Source organism: Coenobita brevimanus, chromosome 97 (genome assembly GCF_032717465.1).
Source record: "Coenobita brevimanus isolate Jiangsu-jjx chromosome 97, ASM3271746v2, whole genome shotgun sequence".
Taxonomy (NCBI): Eukaryota; Metazoa; Arthropoda; class Malacostraca; order Decapoda; family Coenobitidae; genus Coenobita; species Coenobita brevimanus.
Window position 1 is genome coordinate 4644074 of NC_137050.1, and position 18566 is coordinate 4662639.

The following is an 18566-nucleotide window of genomic DNA, read 5'->3' on the forward strand; positions in this document are numbered from 1 at the left end:
TCTCAGGGAACAGGGAGAAAGCTGGGGGGATATCTGTGTCATATCAGTGCAACCACGTGAAGGCGCCCATCTCCACGCCACCAAATAACACACACACACATCAACAACAACACACTCTCTTCACTTTAGCCATCTCATGATTTGGACAACTTTAGTATTTCTTTCTAGCTGAGTTGAGAAATTTTATACAACTGAGAGTATGTCATGAGTGTCTGTGCATGCGAAGGTGACCTAAAACCGCCAGCTCACTATCTAGAATCTTTTTTATTGTTCTTTTTACACAAGGAAGAAGGAAGTAAAGCCCATATGCACGCAAGATGAATCCCTCCAAGAAAGAAAAAGTATAACAGAGCCAAATTTAGAGTCAGGGATGCTGCGCTGCAACCACGTATCACCCTCAAAGATTTCGGTCACTGTCAAGGGAATGCAAGATGCTCTCCACACGGCCACGGTAAAGTCAGAATCAAAAGTCCTGTCCCTGCTCTTTTCTTCTATCTTCCTTGCTTTTTCCTATCTATGTTTCCTTTTCCTTTCTTCCTTTATTTTCCTTCTTCTTTCCTGCTATCTTTCTTTTTGTCTTCGTTTTTTCTATCTTCTTTCATTTTCTGCCTTCGTTTTCTTTCTTTACTGCTTCAACAATTCCCATAATACTTAGTATACTTTCTCCATGGGCAAAGATCCCCAGACGACACCTGTTATTATTATTATTATTATTATTATTATTACCTCCGCTAAGGATGTAATGTTTTGCCGGCGTTGTTTTGTTTGTTTGTTTGGTTGTTAGTCTGTCTGTCTGTTAGCAGGTTTATTAAAAAGTAATGAACGGATTTTAATGAAATTTTGGGGCAGCGTGGGCCATGGGCCAAGGAAGAAACCATTAGATTTGGGGGAGGATCTGGATCCGGATCCGGAGCATTTCGCACAATGAAATTTTGTGGAAAGGTGGGCCATGAGCCAAGAAAGAACTGATTAAATTTGCGGGCGGATCCGGATCCATTTTAATGGCAATGGCATTGGAGTAAGTATGCGCTCACTGAGTGCTTTCTAGTTATCATTATTATTTTATTTTCATCATTATTAACGTCATCATCATCATCATCATCAATATTATTATTATCATTATTATTATTATTATTATTATTATTGTTGGTGTTATTGTTATTATTATTATTATTATTATTTTCATTATTATCCTCTACGATAAGGGGAGTATGTTTTTGGTAAAGAAAAAAATACGTCATCGTAGTTAAATGATGAAGAGAAAAAGAAAAGAAAGAAAAAGATAAATAGACAAAAAAAAAAAGAGAGAAGAAAGAAAACAAGAGGGAAGAAACAGAAATGAGAGAAAGAAGAGAGGAAAACAAAAAAGAAAGAGGAAAGAGGAAAGACAGAAAAAATAAAGAAAAAAGAGAGATGAAAGAGAAAAGAGAGAAAGAAGAGAACAAAGAGAAAAGAGAGAAAAAGAAAGAAAAAAGAGAGAAGAAGGAGAAAAGGGAGAAAGAAGAGAGAAGAAGAAAGAGTAAGAAATCGGATCTTCAAAGCAAGGAAATCTAACTCTCGTAAGAACAACTAAGATGGCGATAATCAGGATGCAGCGGGGTGTACGCCCCTTCCTCCCTCACCTGACACTGATACTCTCATTCCGTGTAAGTAGGAGAGGCGTGCTTGTGTGTGTGTGTGTGTTCTACTTACCACAACCTCAGGCTCGTCATCCTTACACATAAACATTCCCTTCAACTACCATAACACATACACGCCTCTATGACCCATTCACCTGAATTAAATCGCTTGGTGTTTGCTGGGAGAGAGTGCTAGAGTTGTCCCGACCATAAGACGGTTAATGGCACCAGTATCAACTCTCAGGCCCATATTCTCCTCCCTAGCACTTTTTTCTGAGCGATTTATTTTGCTTATTACTGTCCTCGCGTGTAGCATACAGTTCTTTCTGATATCGCCATACTCTGCATAAATGACGTACGCAAGGATATTAACCAGTCATATCCAAAAATAAATCACCAAGGAACAGGTGCTAGGGAGTTTCCTTACCCGATGAGAATACGAGTCTCATCCTTCTTTACTCACAACAAATTAGCCGGGATGGAATACTTGAGTTACCCCTGACCATCTTCACGAGTGCGGATATTTGAAAAGAATAAAGAAAGAAAGAAAGTGGCAGATTAAAGAAAGAAAAAGGAAGTAGAAAAGAAAGAAAGAAGAAAAAGAAAGTAGAAAAGAAAGAAGAAAGAGCAAAGAAAAAATAGAAAATGCCGGGTTAAAGAAAGAAGGAACATGAAAAAAAAAAGATGCCAGATTGAATTAGTTAAGTCACTGTCACTTCCTAGAATACCAAGTTCCCTCCTCGTTCACCATGCCCTTTCATAAATCCCCCTAAATAATTACCCCATCTGCTCATTCTCCTTCTTCCATTTTATGTCACTTTTCGCTGTGATCCCTTCCATTATCACACTTTTTTCATCATGAGTTCCTACACTCCTCAGAATACCAGCTTTCTTGTTATCGGTTCGTTCGTTCGTTCGTTCAAAGTTTCCCTGCACCTATAGTGCAGGCCGGGCCATACATTAGCCCGGTCGGTGGGGTATGGGGTGGTTAAAAATAAGAGTAAGTGGGGAGGACAGGACCTGGGGATTGCCCAGCACACACGTCCTGTCTCCTGACTGGCTTTGTGGTGTGTGTATTGTTATCGGTATATGCTTCCTTTTCTCACAGTTCTGGACTGCACACTTCCTGGTTCCACTCCAAACACTTCCGTCTTTTTTTTTTTTTCCCTCCCGTTTCATCTTCAGCATGCACAGACACCTTGGTTTCCCTATCTATATAACTGTGTGTGTGTGTGTGTGTGTGTGTGTGTGTGTGTGTGTGTGTGTGTTGCAACGTTGCTGCTTCCGATAACATTCTAACATTCCTCAGTCCTATATCCAGTTACATGCTTCAGTATATTTCACCTCCCGTACAATATTCTTCCATCTCAACTACGCATGTCAACTGCGACCAACCAGACCTATTCAACCTCTTACCCTCGCTTCCTTCACCTCACACAAACCGGTTCCATTCTCGGACAAGAAGATATACACCATTCCCAACTCTGTGGCTTAACCAATGTGTTGTTTTCATCGTCAAGGTTAAGTTTGGTTAGATGAGGCCACGTTAGGTGAGTTGAAATGATGTTAGGTTAGGATAAGTTAGATTAGGTTAGGTTAGATCAGGTTGTGTTGGGTTCAGTTTGGTTTGGTTTGGTTGATTTCGATTTGGATTGGTTCGGTTAGGGAAGTGGGTTATGCTGGATTAGGTTATAGAGTAGGGCACACCACAGCACAGTCACACTTGATTAACAGCTCCCTACTTTTACTGTAATGTTGTTTCAGGGCCAAGGTTTATTTCATACCGTGTTTTCTCTTTTGGCTAAACAGTGTCTTGCAATACAGATCAGAAACAACGCAGCCATACTCCACCACAACTGTGTATCGTCACTTTGTTTTTGTTTTTTTTCCTCGCCTGAGCTGAGATTAAAAAACACAGCAATGATCACTTTCCCGTTTTACGTGAGATTTCGTTTTGCAGGATGGAAAACGTCAGGAGCATTAAAAAAAAAAAAAAAAAAAAAACTCGTCTCTGGTTCTTGCAAAAACAAATTACAGTTACGAAAGGAAAATATTACCCGAAGTTGTTTGTAAATTTGTCCCCAGGGTATTCCTATAGAGCAATATTAACACGAAAGGTTTTGCTGAAGTACCCAATCAAGTGCTTCAAAAGTACCCGGCGTCCTTCCTTCCTACTCACCCACCCAACCATCCACCCACTCAACTACCTATTCTCCCCCTCTCCCATCCTCCCATCCATCCACGCATCCCACATCCACCCAACTACCCCTTCCCCTTACCTACCCTCCCCTCACCTTTCCATCCATCCCTCCACTCATCCCCTGTTCCTACCTACCCATTCTCCCACACACCCTCCCTCCCAGTGATTCACTCTCCCATCCACCTGCCCACCTACTCACCCCGTCCCTCCCTACCAATCCACCCCTCCATCCAATCACCTACCCATTCACCTCTTTCCCTCCAAACTCACCCACCCATCCACCTACCCAAACACCCCTACCCCTACCTATCCTCTCCCTCCCACATTCCTCGCACCCAAAAGTCAGTAGAGCCGCAACATGCACCTCTGTCACCTCTGTTGCCACGTACCCCAATATTTCAATTTTTTGCACATATTTCGAGCATGCAAAAACTTTAACACCATTTCACAACAGTACAGAAGTTTATACTCACATTAACACGACAGGGATACTTTAGACTGCTGCGTTTGAGGGTAAAGAGGCAAAATATCGTGGCTAAAGAAGGGAATCCCAAAAACACCTGTGGACTTTACGGCAAGCATGCTTTAGGTACCTCAGTCTTAGAATCCGTCACGCTGTTGGTGGGTGGGTGTGTACTAGGAAGGCTCTTTAGTGTATAAGTGGCCGGGTGTGGGGTGTGAGGGTGTAGGGAAGGGTATGGATACACGTTGGAATAGCGAGCAACGTAAGAGTAAGTACAGAGTGAGGTTAGTGTAAGGCAATGTATGGACACATATAGAATAGCTAGCCAGGTTGGAAGAAAGAAAGAGTAAGATTAGAGTAAGAGAGGGTATGGAAGGTGTGATCATTAACTAGAACCGTTGTCAAGGTAAGAGGAAAGTAAGAGTAAAGAAAGTGTAATGTCAGAGTAAGGAAACCGTCGAGGTTGGATTAAAGAAAGAGTAAAATTAGAGAAAAGAAGAGTGTGGACACATACTGGAGTGGCCACCAAGGTAAGAGTAAGGTAAGAGAAAGAAAGATAATGTTAAAGAAGGATTACTGAAGACACGCTGGAATAACCCATCAACGTAAGAGTCAAGGTAAGAGTAAGGGAGGGTTAGGACACACAAGCACAGGCATCAAGGTAACAACACGCCTTATGGGTCTTGCTGACATTCCTTCGCCCCTACATGGTGCTTCGGGTACAATATTCGGTGTTTTTTTGACTGACAGCTTTAGGAGTGGCGCAACCTTGGAGTTTATTCTTTCACCCAACAGGACTCTAACTTGGAAGGCCCTCTAGTGGCGCAGGAGGGAATGAAGGTTAGAATCTTGCCCCACCAGCATCCATGGCCAAGGTCATCAGCTATATAAATGTAAATAACAAAATGGAAGAAGGAAAAAAATACTAGTCTTGCACATGGTCCACTGAAATCCCATAAAAACACACCAGCAATTAAAATGTAACAAATCCTGAACGAGACAGCTCCCTCACGAACTCAGTATGGACAATGGGTGTTAGCGTCGAAGTGGTGAGGACATGTGAAGGGTACGTGGAACCTAGGAGGAACGCTGGGCCTTAGGAAACGGACTATCAAGCTTGTCACGTAACTCAGACTACTGCATGAGTCAGTGTGTTGGGGTACGGTTTGTGGACGCCTGTGATCAGACCAGAGATAAGTTTTTCGCGATATATAAAGAGACACTAATATATTTCCATATGGCAGTAAGGACGTTCTAGTGTGTGTGTGTGTGTGTGTGTGTGTGTGTGTGTGTGTGTTGTGTGTGTGTGTGTGTGTGTGTGTGTGTGTGTGTGTGTGTGTGTGTGTGTGTGTGTGTGTGTGTGTGGGCAATAAAACTAGCGGTTTTATGGTGGGATTTCTTGCAAAGTCTCGATAATTAAGAGGTTTTGTTCTTTTTCCTAGCAATTTTCTGGAGATGTTTTTTCGGTAGCGACATTCTAGCGATTTTTAAGAGCATATTTAGCGGTAACTGTGAAGGAGGATTCGGCAACGGTACATTGAGTTAACCCCTTCAGGCCAAGAACTTTATGGCAACAACTATATTCCAAGTCCTATCTGAAAAAAAAAAATGCAACTGTCGAAATGCTGTGAAAAACCCTACCTCTTTCAGCGTTTGCTTCAGATGGATCGATACTTGGGTCTCTCTCTGTACCTTTTGGTCTATCATTGACGCTACCAGGAGATTTTACTGAGCTTAGGAGAGGCCATTAAAGGCAAAGGGGTTAATGAAGGCTGTGTCTAACCCCTCCAGTTCCAAAAATCTGAGTAAAATCGTCAGGAGGTAACCAAGTGCTGGGTCCTTCGGCTGAAACGCACTGGCCCCTTCATGGAGAGGGACGCCTTCATGTACTGGCACTGATATAACCAGGCGGCTCATCTGCCTGGTTGAAAGACGTCCCTCAAGTACACTTCCTTTCCTAGCCTTGTCGCGTACTCACTGATTTTGAATTAGCCACAGTATTCTCTCTAGCAAACAGCCTCGAATGAATCACTCGGGCTGTCGCTGTTTGCTTTCCTTTATACTTCCCCGAAAGGAGGATGGTGGACTGAAGGAGAAAGATGACTTAAGCCTGCAGTCCACCGGGTTCACGTTTCAGATGCACCTAGGGCCACAACAACAGCAACAGCAATCCAATGACGTATTTTCTCTTTCTGTCTTGCTGTCTCCAAGTATTTTTATTTAGCATCGGGGGTACATTTTGATCCTGAGGTAGAAAACATAGTTTTCATTTACTCCTTAACTACAGGAGGTCTCCCAGAAGTTAGAGAGAGAGAAAAAAAAAATGTCTCCAGACTCCAAGAATATAACCAATAAAACCCGCTACAGGGATGGAAGAGATAAGAAACTGGTTGAAGTGTGGATGCTACAAAGCTGGCTGCATGGGCGGGCCGGTTTCTGTGTGTGTGTGTGTGTGTGTGTGTGTGTGTGTGTGTGTGTGTGTGTGTGTGTGTGTGTAACTCGCCGGGTCGGTCAGGATCACGTGACGGTCGTCATCGCCAGCTTATACTCTCCCAGAAGAGAGCTGAGAGCTCATATAGTCCGACCTAAAGGCAAGGCCGTGACCTTCACACACACATACACCCAACCCCATGCTCAAGGTGGACAGTAACCACCCGCTTCGTCAGTGAAACTTTTCGCATCCCGAGCAAGGTGAGAACTCCCGTCTTAACAGATGCCAGGCGAGAGCGTTACCACTGAGCCAGCTAGTGATGTGTGTGTGTGTGTGTGTGTGTGTGTGTGTAAAATAGAGAATAATGAGACAGGGTACTGAAAACCTTGAATGCAGGAGGAGGAGCAGAAGTCCAAAAAACAAGCGAAGTCGGATGAAAATGAAAAATGAGTGTGAGGGAAGGAGAGGGAGTGAAATGAATGAGAAAGAATGTATGAAGTAGACCATTCATTTCTTTTTTTATTTCGTCGCCCCTAGTGACTATCCAACACGTGTATAAAAAGCATAATCTGTAAGGAAAAAGACAGGGACAATTATGAAGATGATTGTGCTGGTGAGGATAAGCCAGGAACCAAGAGTTTGAATGATGTGTGAATGATTGTTTGACCTGTTTCACTGCTCTCTCTCTCTCTCTCTCTCTCTCTCTCTCTCTCTCTCTCTCTCTCTCTCTCTCTCTCTCTCTCTCTCTCTCTCTCTCTCTCTCTCTCTCTCTCTCTCTCTCATGACACTACCACATGCAATATGTTTAAGTAGGAATGAGAGTTAAATGACTGATCAGTAGGAAATACAACTTTTTGCATGATTTTTCATAATGGTTCTAATGCAGCACCTCATCATCATCATAATCATTAAAATCGCTATCATCATTACCATCGTCAGCAGAAGCAGTACCAAAGCAACACATCATCATCATCATCATCATCAGCAGCAGCATCACCATCAGTGCACCACATCATCATCATGACCATCATCATCATCATCATCAACAGCAGTTCAGCATTACTACCTACAAACGCAATTTATCAAATAAACCTTGCAAGCGGTGGCACATTATGCAGTTTTATGACCATAATTTTTTCTTGAAAAGTGTGGCAAACAGGAGAAAGCCTGGCCTGTGTGTGTGTGTGTGTGTGTGTGTGTGTGTGTGTGTGTGTGTGTGTGAGGGGGGGAGGGGTAATTCGAAGGGTACAGCTGAATAGACAGATCACATTCTCCAGTTCATTCCAGTTCCCCATCTCACCCACAACACAGCCTCACTCCCAGCGCTGCGGGACGTGACATCCCCCTTGGTCAGGCTCATCATCTGGAGCCTTCTTAGCACCTCTTCCTTTGCGACTTATTTTGCAATCCGATATGACACCAAAGCATTTCCTTGTATGCAATTTATAGTGTTTTAATTGCGACTTCGTTCTTATCAGTATCAGAGGAGAGGAGAGGCGTAATATGCAGAATAAATCACGAAGGAGAAGACGTTACGAAATGACCAAAGTTGAGTAACAGGTGTGTGTAAGCTTCCAATCACAAATTCGAATGACACGCATTAAGTTTTTTACGTTTTTTTTATAGATCTCCTGTGCTAATTATATAAGGGAGGATAAAGACCCATAGTATTGTGTTATTTTACCATTAAGCTTCGTGAAATAGATTGCAAAAGGACGAAAATCTCTGTCTAATTAAAGTGAAGGGTGCATTTTAATGTAAGACTGGCTTTTCTCACAGGGCTACGTTACATGAACATCCACTGCATCAATTTCCGGCAGCCATTTTTCCACTACCATAACAAGAACCATCAGTACAGCCACAACCACCATTTCAACCACCGGCCTACCACAACCCCAACAACCTTTTACATTTAACACCATAACAACCCACCACAACCACCACAAAGTCGTAAGTACCACAGTCTCACGAAAATAAATCAGCCTAGAGTACCACAGCCCCAACAACAAAAGTCTCTCTACCACAACCACCACACCATCCACACTACTATCACCACCACAGTAACACCCTACCACAACTAACAGCTTCTCAAAATACCACCACCACATCACTACCACACTCAACCTCACCACCCTCCAGAACATCACCCTATCATAATATTTTATTTAATTCACTCCAGTCTAATACTCCACCACCACCACCATCACCACAACCACCACCATCACAACCACCACCGTCACCACACAACTTTACCCTAACCACTGCCACCACAGCTACATCCTACCAACCCAACTACCTCCCCCGAACCACCTTATCCTAACCACAACCACCCCAACCACCACCACACCGCCCCTACCAACAGCACCACACCACACCTACCACAACCACCACCGCCACAGTCACCATCACCACCACCACCTACCCTAACCACAGCCACCACACTAGCATTCCACCACAACCACACCACCAAGAGGAAAGTCGTACAAGATGCTAAGCACACTGGCAGCGCGGGTGGCCCCCCTCTTCTACCTCGTCAGCCCCTCAGCCTCCTCCTTCAGGCACTACCACGAGGTGCCTGACTATGTCCAGCAGGTCAGTACACAGGCTTTTCTTTGGGTGTGAGTGATTTTGTGTCCCCTTTCACCACAACCACCACAAATCACCACCAATACCACAACCACAACCCTGCCACAACCACCATCACACCACCGTACCACAATCACTGCTATCACCACACCACACCATCACAGTCACGGCTATTATCACACCACACTACCACAGCCCCTACCACTGTCGCCATTAGCACACGACCATCACCTCTGCCACCATAACTATTAAGAGGAAGAGGGAAAAAAATACTAAGTACGTACAATTTCCGCCTTAAATGTCTGTCTGTATAAAGTGGTGCAGGTGAGGGACGCCTTCACGTGGTGGAACAGATATTACCCGCTCCACCGAGTTCACGTTGAGCCTAAGAATACAATAGCAACAACGACAACAATAACAACAACAACAACAATGTGTATATAAAGTGCTCACAGCTTCCTTCAATCTGTATATTCTGATTTATTTATTTATTTATTCATTTATTTACTTATTTATCTTCGTAAACTCGATTTGGCTGGTCGTATTCTCAGGGAGGGAGTACAAAGAGGAATACAAAGGAATACAGCAGCAGATGTTACAGTCCTTTCGAGGCTGTTTGTGAGAGAGAACACTACGACTGTATATAATTCCGTGGGGAGAAAATAACGACAGGAAAGCTTGCAGACTCCTACTGGAACTCTGACAAAAAACTTAATTCTGTTTTCATAGCCCTCGTGTTGTTTATAGGCACTGATCTGTCTTTTCTTTGCTTTTCTTTTTTTTAGAGCGTGGTCATAGATTTTTTTTTTTATTTTCTTACCCCATCAGTCATGCGTAATAATAAATAAATAAATAACTCCCTTCGATATCGTCCTTCACGACCTCCCGCACAAAGTTCACGACTTGCAGGAAAAAAGCACCAAAAATAAATAATAAAAAAAGGCCATAACGAAAAACAATTACCGCTGAAAAAAAAAACAAGGACGAAAAAAGGCAATACAATGGAAAACCCATGTACAAAAAAATAACAGAGAAACGCAACGACATAACACGAAGCATACGACCCAAAAACGAGTTATAAAAAAAAAAAAAAAATCACCATGGAAAGAAGCAAAGGACAAAAAAACCATATGAATAAAAACGAGGAGAAAAAACAAACGCTTGATATGGAGAAAAGAACAAGGACGGAAAGAAGTAAAATACGAAAAAAATCGAAAAAAAAAAACACCTGTGAAAAAAAGCAAGGGCGGGAGTTTTTCCCCTTATAAATTAGCCTTCGTGTTTCCTCAGTAAAAACACCATAGCGATTTTCTTTTTTCTCCCTTTTTTTCTTTAAGTCCTTCAAATTGATTACGTGTTTTTTAAGGCTTGCTACACTTATATTATTTTATTTAGCTTACTTGAGACGTCTGGGTGGCAGCGGGATTAAATGATTTTAAACTTCAATGGCCCTTTTCTTTATCTATGTGTTAATTTGTTTTTCTGTCCATCTATCTATCTACCTGTCTGTCTAACTATCTATCTATCTGTCTGTCTAACTATCTATCTATCTCTCTGTCTGTCTGTCGTCTCTTTCTTCTTTGCTACAAGTATTCTCCTTCAAACTTATGACAGCGTAAGACAGCAGAGTGAATTGAAATACAGAAGGCCTCATCCCTGTGTGAAAAGTAACAGCAATTCCTCGTTTCATATTGCCTGTTACACATTAATGTCTTTTCTCTCGTTACTGATACACACACCAGGTCGATATTAAATGGAGATAGATACAGATAACGCGCACGAGATTATTAACATCCTCAGCCTCTTATGCTCACTCTCGACTGCTAAAAATCGTCTAAGGTTAGCTAGACCAGAATACGAGAGCTGTCCAGACCATGAGGGGGTTGATGGTGCCAGTAGACTCCTTTGACTCACTCTCTGCTGAATAAAATTGTCTGGTTTTACGTGGAATTCAATAATGGAGTTGCCCCGAACGTGAAAGGGAGGAAAATAATATATAAAAATGTGCGACTCGGTTAAGATGTAATAAGTAAAATAAATCACTGATGAAGAAGTGCTACGAAGCCTTCTCTGCCAACAGGAACACAACTTGCTGCCAACACACCCACTGCCAACACACACTCACTGCCAACACATTCACTGCCAACATACTCTGCCAACACACTCACTGCCAACACACTCACTGCTAACACACACACTGCCAACAACCCACTGCCAACACACTCACTCCCAACACACCCACTGCCAACACAAACACTGCCAACACACCCACTGCCCACACACTGCCAGCACACCCACTCCCAAAACACCCATTCCCAACACACCCACTCCCAACACTCTCACTGCCAAAACATCCACTCCCAACACACCCACTCCCAACACACCCACTCCCAACACACTCACTGCCAACACAAAAACACCATGCAAAGGACACTAGTCTGTTTTTATCCAACAGAGCTGGGCCACTCACTACTTGACTGAAGGAAATTTGGTGACCCTTAGTTACGAGGTAGGAATGGATCTCCTTGGTTACTAGTCAAATGTATCCTCCAATATGACTTCACCTGCCCATCAACTAAACTGAAAGGGGCTTGGGATCTTTGTCAGGTGAATGCACCCCGACGATGATAAAGAGTGACTCCACGATACTGGCTCACGTAACAAGATCACAGTCTAATCACATAACCTCGATTTAATAGATAACATGCAGGATATTATAAAACACACCCACATACAGGCATAACCAGAAAGTTAACCGACATTTCTCTGTTAATTGTGAAGGTGTGACGTGGACTGCTTTTATGTGATCGAAATTTGAGGTACACAATAAAGGAATATGGGAAGGAAGGGAATTCTTTGCCGTATGGGAAAGAGTGGGAAATGTGGAAGGCAGGACAATATTGGAAAGGGACTGTCAACGAAATTTTGCTCATGGATGTGTACCTAGTGTGGACACTTCATTACGATAAATACTGGGACAGGGAACAATAGATTTTGAAACATTGTGAGGAGCCCATCGAAACTCAGCAACTTATTCAGGATAATGTATAAGAGTTTCATAAATGTTTATCTTAAGAGTGATATTCCTGACCACAACTAAACATACGCTTGCCTAGTTCAACTCTTCCCTCACATGACGTAGATCATCTCTAAGTACTCATCTCTTTTCTAATCCTTAAATCTAATCTCAGTGTTAAGTCATCCTGGCATTTGGTAGATAAAATGACTTAGAAGATAGTTTCCTGGTTGTTAATGTTAGGTGTGATTGTATTCGTTTCTAAATCTAAGTTTGTAAAAAAAATGAAGTGTTTGAGAGGAGTGTTTCTTGTGTGTGTGTGTGTGTGTGTGTGTGTGTGTGTGTGTGTGTGTGTGTGTGTGTGACAGACAAACAGGGACACAGAGACCTTGACCTGATAAATAGCGAGAGTAAGAAATATTTAAAAAGAAAACTATGGTTAAGAAGTATTTCAAATTTCTTTTCAGCATTTCTCTCTATTTCTTGAAGGTTGGTTGAGAAGAAAATTTTTTACTAATGATTTTCACCTCAGAATCTCGTATTATTTTTTTTTACTAGTCTGCTGCCCTCGATTTTTTACTTTTCATTACGGCTTTAGTTTCTCTTTGTTCCTTACTTTCTTCTCCCTTCATGTATCTCCTTTGTCATCAGTTCCTCCTCTCTCTCTCTCTCTCTCTCTCTCTCCATTGTCATCCTTCCTTCTCCCTGTCCCTTTCCTTCCTCTTCAACGTCTCCCCCCTTCCCCCGCCTCCTCCTTCAGTAGTGTTAGTGATTATCTGCCTACACACACACACACACACACACACACACACACACACACACACACACACACACACACACAGATAAAAAATATTCACGGATCAGAGGGCTATCGAAAAACTCAGTCTTTTTATTGGAGGAAAAAACACACACACACACACACAAGAAAAGCAAAACACCGAAAATGGGGAATTAACGCAGCTCGTGTGTGTGTGTGTGTGTGTGTGTGTGTGTGTGTGTGTGTGTGTGTGTGTGTGTGTGTGTGTGTGTGTGTGGTTGAAATTACTGAAACACCTACAGATTCGTGTTTTACCTCTCTCTCAATCTCTTCAATACGTCGACGTCTTTCTTGAGCTTCTTACTGCCAGGAATTATTAGTCATTTTAGAGAGGCTTTTCATACTGGATTATTTATACATATTTCTTCATTAACCCTTGTCATACTAGAGCTCTCTCCTAGGCTGAATAAAATCGTCTGGTGGAAGCATGAATTACATCCTCAAAGGAGTTAGTAATTTCTCCGGTATGTTCCTCTCGAAAATTTTACCCAGTTATCTCAATCGTATTTTCCGAAATCGTGTTATCTGTTCTCTTTATCATTTATTCGTATTCGTTATTCTCATGCTCTCTCTCTCTCTCTCTCTCTCTACCAACTCGCCTCCTCCTCCCCTAATTTTCGCCCCTCACCTGTGCCCCTTCCCTCCCCCCATTATTTCTCCCCCTTTTCCTATCTCCTCCTCTCCTCTGCAGGCGGCCCCTGTGATGGTGATGCTGGCGTTGGTGGAGATGGCGGTGCGGTGGTGTGTGGGGCGGGAGGTCCGGCTCAGCGAGGCGGTCACCACAGCGGCTATCGGTATAATGCAGGACGCCGCCGAGTAAGGAGGGGCGAGGAAGACGTGGAGGAAAGGAAGAGAGAAAGCTAGGGGAGAGGGAGGGGCGAAGACGTAGAGGGAGGGGAGGTAGGGGCCACGGAGGGAAAGGAAAGGAGGGAGAGGGATGTAAGGACACGCTGACGGGCGGAAGGGACGCTGCTAAAAAGAGAGAGACGGATGAAGGAGGGAGAGATGTGGGGAAGAGAGGAACGATAGGGAAGGGAAGGAAAGGAGGGGAAGGGGGAAGAGAGAGAGAGGGGGAGGTAATCACGTCAGCAGCCAGCGATATACCGTTGGAGGCCGCTAAGTAATGAGGGACACAGGGAGGGAAGGGAGGAAAGGACGGAGGTAGCCAGGAAAAAGAGGAAGGGGGAGAAAATAGGGAAGAGAGGGAGGGACATGGAGGCATTAGAGAGAGGTAGTGAGGGAGATGGCCTGGAGAAAGAGGAAGAGGGACAAATAGGGAAGAGAGGGGCCGGGGGCATGGAGGGATTGGAGAGAGTTAGAGGAAAGAGAGAAAGGAAGCTAGGAATGAGAGAGAGGGAGAGGGAGTCCATGTAGGAACTAACATTTGACTCGCTTAAGTACAGGCAACAAAAAAACAAAAAATCGCAACATTCTTTTTCATTGCATAGCCTGCTTTAGTAATTCATTATTACATATTATCAACTAAGGAAAACTGGTATGACATCTATGCGAATTTTTAATCACTCAGAAGTACTAGTGACACACGAAACGCACGAACTAAAAATCTTTCATGTTCACTTTCGTTCAGCCTATTGATAACGATGCTCCTTTGCTGACTAAATAAATGGATAAATACTAATGGTGACACATTAACTCATTAGGGCGCAGTGACCTTATAATTACCCAAATATCCTCAGAGTCACTTCTCCCCTCCCACATATTTACCCACCCACGCCCATTACCCCGCCCTACCCATTCCCCATCCACACCCATTGCCCCACCCTACCGAGACCCACCCAAAGCCACCCACATCGATCCATACCCACACTCACATTCAGTGCCCCGCCCTTCTCAATCCACCCACATCCGTCCCCACCTACACTTTACACCCATTCCTCTCCCCGTGCAGACTTGTGGGAGGGTGGGTGATGCTGTGGGGGTACGTGTGGGTGTATCAGTACCGCCTGTGGGACCTGCCGTGGAACTCCCCCTACACATGGGCAGCTGCGGCAGTGTTGGTGGACTTCTGCTACTACTGGATACACAGAGCCAACCACGGTACGAGAGAGAGAGAGAGAGAGAGAGAGAGAGAATCACTTCAACACGAGGACGCCTTTTTATGGTTTATTCTTCATGGTTTCAGATGCTTTTATTCAATTTAGGAAAGACCTCTTTAAAAAGGAGTCGATGAAGGCTGCATCTAATCTTCCCTGGTGGAAAAGTCACTCCTACGATGAAAGAAAAAGTCAAGAAGTAGCAAAAGCAAAATATAAAACACTTGATTGGCTGAAAAGCTTAATCGATATTTGACTAATATTACTGAGGCGGTCCAATACTTGCTAAAATTTGATGATGATGATGATGATGGTGATGATGTTGATGATGATGATGGTGAAAGCAAAGAAACTCGCCCTCAGTGCCTTCTAGGAACTCCTTTTGTACTTCCTGCAGAACTGAACATCCTGTGGGCGGTTCACCAGGTTCACCACTCAGCCGAAGAGTACAACCTGACGGTGGGGGTTCGATCCTCGGTGCTGCAGAGGGTGGTTCACTTCGGGTTCTATCATCCCCTGGCCCTCCTCGGCTTCCCCCTCCCCGCCGCCGCCACCCACGCCACCCTCAACTACCTGTATCAGTTCTGGATCCACACGGCCTTCATACCCACACTGGGGCCGATTGGATGGGTGTTTATGACGCCCTCACATCACCGCGTGCATCATGGTGAGAGAGAGAGAGAGAGAGAGAGAGAGAGAGAGAGAGAGAGAGAGAGAGTTAAAATACCTGTACTAATTCTCACCACCTTGGACTGTGTTTTTTTCCTTTTTTTTTTTTGCCCTACCTCACCCCATCTGCACGTTGGGATGATGATGATGATGATGATGTTGATAATAATAAGAAAATGATGATGATAACACTGAAGATGATAATAATGATGATGACTAACCATTATTCTTGAGTTGAGTGGCTTACGTTCTCTCTGCAGGGGCCAACAAGTGGTGCCTGGACAAGAATTACGGCAGCATCTTCATCATCTGGGACCGTCTCTTTGGCACCTTCGAGGAGGAGAGGCACGAGAACGAGATTGTGTATGGACTGACCGACCCACCCCAGTTCATGAACGCACTCTGGCACCAGGTGAGAGAGAGAGAGAGAGAGAGAGAGAGAGAGAGAGAGATTATGTATAATTTAATGGTCTATGAAACGTAACACTGAAACACCTGTAAAAATAAAAATAAACGAAAAGAAAATGTGGGTATCTCTGGATGTTTTTCTCTGAGGGGGAATCAAGACTAAGGGGAGAGTGGGTAGTGCACACGGGTAGACCTTGAGCGGTATTCTCGTAGAGTGAGGAAGCTCACTAACACTTTTTCGTTGCCAGTTTATTCCTGCCTGTGCCTGTTTGATGAGTGTTTTCATCTTTTATATGCAATGTATAACGATAATGCAAAGGAACAGATATGATGCAAGAGACTGGTGATGTGTAATATACGAAATGAATCGCTAGGGAAGAGGTGTTAGTAAGCTTCCTCACCGTACGAGAATACAGGCTATTCTCTTGGCCTCGGTTACGCTGTTAGGTTCGACGCTTACGAGGAAGTTTGGAATGTTCTACTGTTCATCCGGTAGCTTTTTTTTTTTTTTTTCTTAAACAGTTTGTGATTGGTGTCTCTTTTATATTTTTCTTTTAATCCAGAGTTCATGTATTGATTTTCTTATTTTCCTCTATTTTGAATAGAATTTAAATCAGCCAATTTCCATTGTATGGTTGCAAGAAAGGTTCTTTTTCTTCTGATGTCCTGGTACGATTGACCATATAGAATGACAGGTTGTTCCTGACCTTCTGCGTCTGTATTACCTTCTTTGCGGCTTAACAGAAAATGCTTTCTACCCCTGAGCTGTCAGTCAAGCATTAAATATTTATCACGTGGTTTTCGCATACAGGTGTTCTACTTCGAGGTTGTGCTGCAGAAGGTTCTCAGTCAGGCCACGTGGGGGGACTCCCTCAAGGCGGTGTTCTACGGCCCTGGATGGACCCCAGGGACGCCCCGCTTGGGTGACCCTGACCTCTACCCCGACGTGAAGGTGGGGAGGGCCAAACACGACCCCCGACTACCGCACTGGCAGGTGGTGTACATCATCTCTCACATCACACTGCTCTTCCTCACACAACTCAAGCTGATCGAACACTACAAGGTGGGACTCGTTTGTACACTGGAAAGTACACCTGTCTACTAGTACTGTAAGAACTGACGGGACTTTTGAGTAGAATCTATTTATCTCAGTCTGTTAGTATCTGGAACAGGAACCTGGATTTGTAAGGTGCCAGCTGTAGTAGTTTAATGTAATGCTTGTTGGGTGTTTTCCTTATCATTTATGTTTTTGAATCGAAGAAGCCATGACTGATGATACTCAAGGGAATCATCTCTGTCTGCTATTGTATCTTTTTTTTTTCTAATCTTGACGACTCTAGCTCCTCTCACGACTTGAATAACAAGTCGTTGTTGCATAAAATTCGATAAGCCTTATTTACGAGGTGGGAATGAATCAACCCTCCAGTCCGACTACACTTGACCATCAACTGAACTGAAAGAGGAAAGGGATCTTCGTCATGTTAGAGCACCCACTATAGCAATCGTAGCAGAACCATGACTCTTACTATAACTGTTTTATTTTCAGCTGACTGAGATCACTTGCCCCTCTCAGTTCAACTGATGGCAAGTTGTAGTCAGACTGGAGGACAAATTTCACTAGTAACCAAGGAGACTCGTTCCTACCACATAGCTGAGGCTCATCTAAGCTCATGCAGTTCCGACATAGCATTCAAGCTGTAAGAGTAGCCTAGTTCTGTCAGGTGATAATAAACTAAAGAGACTAAACATTTCCCCCTTCCCCACAGACGGCGTCATGGTGGTTCGTGTGCGGGTGGTTGTCTTTCATAGTGACGGGAACGGGAGTCCTAACCAGCATGTACGACAGGTGGAGGTGGGCGGGCGTGGTGGAGGCCGTGCGGTGTCTTGCCTACGTCTTCGCCCATACCTACACCCGCACCCCGCCCCTTACGCCCTACTCACACCTGGACGCAGTCATCCTCGTCTACTTCGCCTTCTCCGCCCTTGTGTGGACGGCCCGAAGCACTCGTCCTATCCACTCACAACCCAAGATCAAAGCGCTGTGAACACACAGGTACGGTTGAGTTCAGAAGGTTCTTGTACAGAGGCTTGAACCAACAGCTTTTGTAGATACGAAAGAAATGTATAATACTATTGTTTAATCGTTACTTAGATGTTATTCCAGGCCTTTCATCTAAATTCAAAGCATATATAAATTTCATATCTCTTGTCAGGCTCTTCACACTCTGCCAGCCACTTTGCTACTTAGAGGAGCTTTTCTTCTTCTTGCAGTAACACAGTGGTAGAATAACACACCCATCCCA

At 43.8% G+C, this 18566-nt stretch overlaps 1 protein-coding gene across 1 annotated transcript; it reads left to right on the forward strand.

Moving 5' to 3' along the window:
- The first annotated feature begins 9200 nt into the window (after window positions 1-9200).
- On the forward strand, window positions 9201-18308 carry LOC145413784 (alkylglycerol monooxygenase-like). Its single transcript, XM_080283438.1, has 7 exons — window positions 9201-9305; window positions 13824-13948; window positions 15042-15190; window positions 15584-15853; window positions 16116-16267; window positions 17075-17326; window positions 18030-18308. The coding sequence occupies exons 1-7, from the start codon at window positions 9201-9203 to the stop codon at window positions 18306-18308; spliced, it is 1332 nt and encodes a 443-aa protein (XP_080139564.1).
- The last annotated feature ends 258 nt before the right edge of the window (window positions 18309-18566 follow it).